The sequence below is a fragment of the Lactuca serriola genome, chromosome 3 (genome assembly GCF_051521515.1).
Source record: "Lactuca serriola cultivar US96UC23 chromosome 3, Lser_US96UC23_V15, whole genome shotgun sequence".
In the NCBI taxonomy this organism is placed as follows: domain Eukaryota; kingdom Viridiplantae; phylum Streptophyta; class Magnoliopsida; order Asterales; family Asteraceae; genus Lactuca; species Lactuca serriola.
In genome coordinates this window covers 125,416,440-125,422,207 of record NC_136410.1, presented here as the reverse complement: position 1 = coordinate 125,422,207, position 5,768 = coordinate 125,416,440, and the positions used below count along the sequence as shown (strand labels likewise).

General features: G+C 29.2%; 1 protein-coding gene across 2 annotated transcripts; it reads right to left on the bottom strand.

The window, feature by feature from the left end:
- Positions 1–1,223: 1,223 nt before the first annotated feature.
- LOC145093129 (MADS-box transcription factor 23-like) lies at positions 1,224–4,906 on the bottom strand. 2 transcript variants are annotated; one of them, XM_079031198.1, is made up of 7 exons: positions 4,621–4,904; positions 3,937–4,015; positions 2,404–2,465; positions 2,183–2,282; positions 1,948–1,989; positions 1,591–1,632; positions 1,224–1,479 (listed from the first exon to the last, which is right to left on the bottom strand). In XM_079031198.1, the coding sequence occupies exons 1-7, from the start codon at positions 4,800–4,802 to the stop codon at positions 1,339–1,341; spliced, it is 648 nt and encodes a 215-aa protein (XP_078887324.1). In that variant the 5' UTR covers positions 4,803–4,904; the 3' UTR covers positions 1,224–1,338. The 2 variants fall into 2 exon arrangements, with proteins under 2 accessions (XP_078887324.1, XP_078887325.1); XM_079031199.1 differs by lacking the exon at positions 1,948–1,989 and having other exon boundaries at positions 4,621–4,906.
- Positions 4,907–5,768: the final 862 nt, after the last annotated feature.

The following is a 5,768-nucleotide window of genomic DNA, read 5'->3' as shown; positions in this document are numbered from 1 at the left end:
TGGTTTATTTTATTTAAGGGTTGAATAAACAAAAGTTGGGATAAAAGGATTTCACTGATTCATATTGATGTCCACATTAGGTATTGAAGAAGTCATCTACTTATCTAGTCTTTAGATAGAATTAGTTTTTTTATTAGTTTCTTTACCTTCCTTTTGTAAGACTATATATATAGCCATCAACATATGAATGAAGATGTGAGCTTTTGAGTTTCTTATTTCCTTTCTCTTTGTACATATTTTTATAACTCAATTATGTATTAAACTCACATAAATACATATATGTGAGTTTAACTAAAGGGCCTCATCCAACATGCCATATGGTATTTCCAAATTATTTATGTCTGCCAAACGGCTGAAGGTCAAATAGGAGACTCTTTCACTTAACAATTTTATTTTTACCCAAAGGGTTATATGGTATTTCCAAATTATTTATTTATTCACTTCTTGTAATTTATTGGAATGTTGATTATGATAACGTTAATACAAATTAATCTCCAACAAAAAGTTAATTAAATTCATATTTGGCTAATTTTCTCGAATTTATAAATAACCATGGTGATATTGTGATAATATATTCCACATGAACCGTAATAGTAATATTTATGGTTTCGGTAGTCTAACAACAAAAATGGAAAAACCTCAGAGATCTAAAACAATTTAAAAGAGTACTCGATATATTAAACATTGGATGAACCCAAGTCGAGAACAAAAACGATACATAAGTGGATCATGAATATCACGCATATGGGGCCTAAAAGAAACACACTTTTGCTTGCATCACCTTTGCTGAACAATTCAGATGACGATTTTAGTGCGTAATCTTAGAAAGTTGACACTGCTAAATAATAACTTGTGGTCCTCACCTAAAGGGACGTGTATGGTGTATATATAGATCCGCACCTTCTACGTACTTCGACTAATGTGCCACAAGGCTTCTATTCTTCTATCATAAGCTTTATAGTTACCTTAAATTAATAAGTTCCAATTAATTTATCATATTAATTCATTTGCATGCAAATATATGGAACCAAAATATTACAAAAAGAAACTGAAAAAAAGGTACCATAAAAGGAACGGAAGAGAAAATTTAATTACATGGGAACAATTGCACGTAGCATGCCCATATATATAGTTTGCATATTGTTATGTATAAATGAGTAAAAAATGACCCATTATACGATAATCAAAGGCGAGAATTTTGAAATGCCATTGAAAAAAAGGTATTGAATCACAAAAACGATTATTTGCTTGCATCGATCTTTCATTCATTTTAAGAAATGAAAACATCCCATTAAAAGGGAAGCTTGTGTCAAGAAATGGAAACATCACATTATAAGTTTATCCGTATGTAAAGACTCCTCCAATGCTCAAGTTGGCGTAGCTGCTGATTGGTGGAGCTACATGCTTGGATAACAATGGAGTTTCATGCATTGAACTATATTCATCATAGTTAGCGGCATATGCTCTTGCTTCATGAATCTGATACAAATATCTTTCTTTCATAAATATATATTGATTGAATAATATTTTCATGAAAAATAATCAGAGAATAAGTGTGATTATGTCATAAAATTGATAAATTATGATTACCTTCTTGTAGAGTTCGATGTTTTGTTGATGTATTTGGCTCCCCTATACAAGGGAAAATTCTCATTAATACCAATATTTAATATTCCAAAAACTTCTAATGTGTAAGAACTTTTTTTTGCAAGATCTATATTTTAGTCCACAAAATTTTTTTTTTTTTATTTGAAGCATAGGTTGTTAAGATATGATATCGATAAAATTACTTGACTAATACATTCTAATTTATTGTAGAGAAATAATAGTTAATTAATTTCATTAAATAAGAACATAGTTTCTTAATTCTTTGTTCCATATAGATCGTGACCTTTTCTTATACGCATTAATTTATATAGATGTTTATAAGAGCACTAGAACAAAGACCTTTCTCGTGAGATCTTCTATCTCATTGGTTAGAATCTCTTCCTGCAAGTTATATTAAAGACGGTCTTTTCAGGAAATTTAGACAAAAAAGCGAAATCAAAATATGTACATGAATTCAGCAGGATGAAATTAACTTATTCAATATATATTTTTTCCAATGAACAAGTTAAAAAAGAAATCATCTCCACGAATGTGTATTCTTGAGTAAGTATATTGACCAACTCTTATTAATTACCTTTTTCATTCGAATACCTTGCAAGCTTATTTCTAATTGGTTCTCGAGTTTTTGCAGGTCTTCAACTCCCAAACCACAGAGTTCCTCTCCCATAAGTTGCCTAATAATATCAAAACGGCAAATCATACATAAAACGTTTGTAACACACAACATAACAAATGGTTTATTAATTTAATTATCATTATAATGTTGGACATGTTTTGTTGCTTTCATTTGTTTACCTATGAGCTTCATGCAAATTCTGCAACTGTTGCTTCAATATTGCGACCTCCATTTGGCAAAACTAACAATCATGCTTTGAGTTAATATATAGACCCATCAAATGTATGAGCAAATTAGCTAAAAAGATGAGCACACTTATTTGCAATAAAAGTATCACTCAAGATATGAAAGTAGGGGATGTAATCGAGCCGAGCCAACACGTAAAATACTCGAGACCAACTCGAAATTGAATCGGTTCAATTATCAAGTCACGCTACTCGAGTATATTATCGAGTCGAGCCCGTAGATCGGCTTTTGAGCTTAATCGAGGTTAGTTATATTTACATTTTTACCCTTCATTTTATTAAAATTTACATAATTGACCGAGCGGAGTCAAACTCATGAGCTTAATCATATTTTTTTATTGCAATTTAGTGTAATATTTATTTTTTATAACTAATCAAGTCGAGACGAAACAAGCTCAAAGGTGTCAACTACTTTACCGAGTTTGAGCCCAAACTTGAAATTACGGCTTGAGTCGTGTTATTTAATCGAGTTGAGTTTCGAGCTTATGAAATATAAAGAATTAACATAAGTGATATAATATATGTACATTTTAAATTTTCCATTAAGATTATGAGAGTTAATATTAAGTTTCATGGTCTATATTGAATAATTTTGTTCTTATATTTGAGCTTTTTGAATATTCCTTGAATGCCACCGGAACAAGAAAAACAAACTACCTATCAATGGAACTATATGTCTAGCTAGATGATGAGGAAATTCGGTCAAAAGAATCTGTGCCCTTTCACTTATACCCATTAGAACGTTACGAACATACTTTTGCAAGTGTCATGAATAATTAAGTATGCACCTTGTTTCCTTGCACACATGTCAGAGGATATGTGTTGAGATTAAAAAAGGTAATCACTTCACATTCAATCAAGTTTAACTATCATTATTCCCACTAGCTACTTAATTGGGAAACTTTAGATACTCAAAGCAATTAAAGTTGGTGTCAAATTTGGATCACATATTTTAATCTCATAGCCAAGGAAACTATTAATGCTTACTATATATATCCATGATTAAGTTTTATCTTAGTTTAGATTTATAATATTATATTAATATTCAATAAATCATAATAATATAATTTTAATTACCCAACAAGCGAAGAAGTTTTCTGTAAAAGGTACATGGGCTGGCAAAGATGAGAGACCAAATTAAGATGCACACAACTTGAAGATCATATAATTCCATTGAAAAATAGTTCGTTTTTCTTATGGCGGAAGGATTTCATGAATATTATAAGGTGTTATTAAACACTATATGTGCTTCTTTACTAGGTGTTGTCCGATCTATTTTAGGTTAAAAGTTCAAATTTCGTCTTAAAGATATAATTAAGAGTAAATTACATTTGTGTGTTCGAAAAAAAAAATTAGGGTTTTGTTGAAACATTCAACTTAAGTACCTTAATTAGTAGTTATACTTCACTTTTCCTTTTTATTGATTTATTGATTCAAATATTAAGATTAAGATATCTCATTACGTACCTTGACGTCTGACATCGAATTCACAAGTTGACTGTTTTCTTCTTTTGATTTATTGTAGCGTTGAATCACTGATTTCATGCTGAATTGTAGACAAAATATAAAAATAAATTATTGGTTAGCAACTACAAAGTCTTTTTTATGTCATGATATATATAGAGAGATTATAGCCTCCAGGATAAAAGCCTAAACTTCAATGCAAAATCATAAGTACCATAACTCTGTTTCGATCATGAAGATCAAATGAAAATGAAAAATAGTAATCAGAATGTGTATAAAGGGAAAAACATAAATATATGAAATTATTAGTAATTTAGTATCTTTAAATAGAGTTGTCCTAGGTATCATATTATTTAAACTTATAAATCTTTCTCATAGTAACATCTTTATCTTTATGGTAAGAATGCTTATAAGATATTCGTCAGATTTTTGTTCATAAAAAAGAGAAAATTAATCAACCTGGCTAATAGATGGTGCATCTCTGGTAATTGCAGTTAAGTTGATCGATGCTTTCAAACTAGAGTAATTTCAAATCACCCACCATATATTATATCTATCTATAATCTATTTGTATCCTTAGGAATTGGTTTTAGTTGTAATAGAGATTATGGAGTTGATAAAATAAGATAGATTATGATATCAAAAGAAACAAAAATGTAGAAAATGATATTGAAATTTATGTTAAACCTTGCACTTGAGAATTCATAGAGCTTATTGGTACTGGAGAAGATGATGACTCCAACTTCAGCGTCACATAAAATGGCTAACTCTTTTGCTTTCTTCAGTAACCCATTCCGTCTCTTTGAGAACGTCACTTGCCTACTGGTTGAGTTGTCTATTCTCCTGATTGCAATCTTTCCTCTTCCCATCTTCCCCCTTCCGTTATATTTTGTTCTTGTTGCTAGGGTTTCGTGATGTTAACAAGAGAGAGAGAGAGAGAGAGAGAGAGATCTTAATGACTGGTTAAGCAAAGGTCGAAAAGCTACTTAAAGGCAATAATGAGTGGGAGAAAAGATTACTTTGTGGATTTTTATTCACGATATCAATTTATTCATATCAAATTAATAAAGATTCTTCTTTTTTGTTTAAAAAAATGATTTGTATTTATGAATATAATTAATATAAGCTCAGTGTGTGACAACCTTAAAAAGATATATGTTAGAGTACATATTTCTTTAAAAGATTCAATTTCGCACTAATGAATCTAATGCCGTTTCTTGAGTTTAATAAAATACACACATACCTTAGTTTTATATATATACTAGCTGAATGCACTCGATCACATTGCGCATAAACAATAATATATTTAAAATCTTTACAATATTGTTTTCCTAAGCATAACAATAACGTTATTGTTAAATTTTATATAATAATTCGTATACTAAGTTATATAATATGTTGATTATTTCAAATTATATGATAATATATGAATCTATTAAAACTGCATAATCTTAATCGTTTGAATAATATCTACCGGCGGCTTACTTATGAATAAAATTAAATATAATATATAATTTAATGTTATTTATAGTTACTGTTGTTGTTAATTGAATTTTTTAAACTTATTTGTTTAACGTTTTAATTTCTATCATTATAATTACTTAAAACATTAAACATTGTTTTTTTACTTTAAAAATAACAATATAAGCATATAATATTATTTTTAATTGTTATTATTGTTGTAGCCAAGAACATGTGCGCGCGGTTCCAATTACGTTTCACTGTTTGGTGGAACACGATGACAATATGAAAGTAAGTTTTTTTGGTACAAACTATGAACAAAAACAATTATAAATGCGCAAATATAGCGTATATGTTGACATTGTTGAAATTTG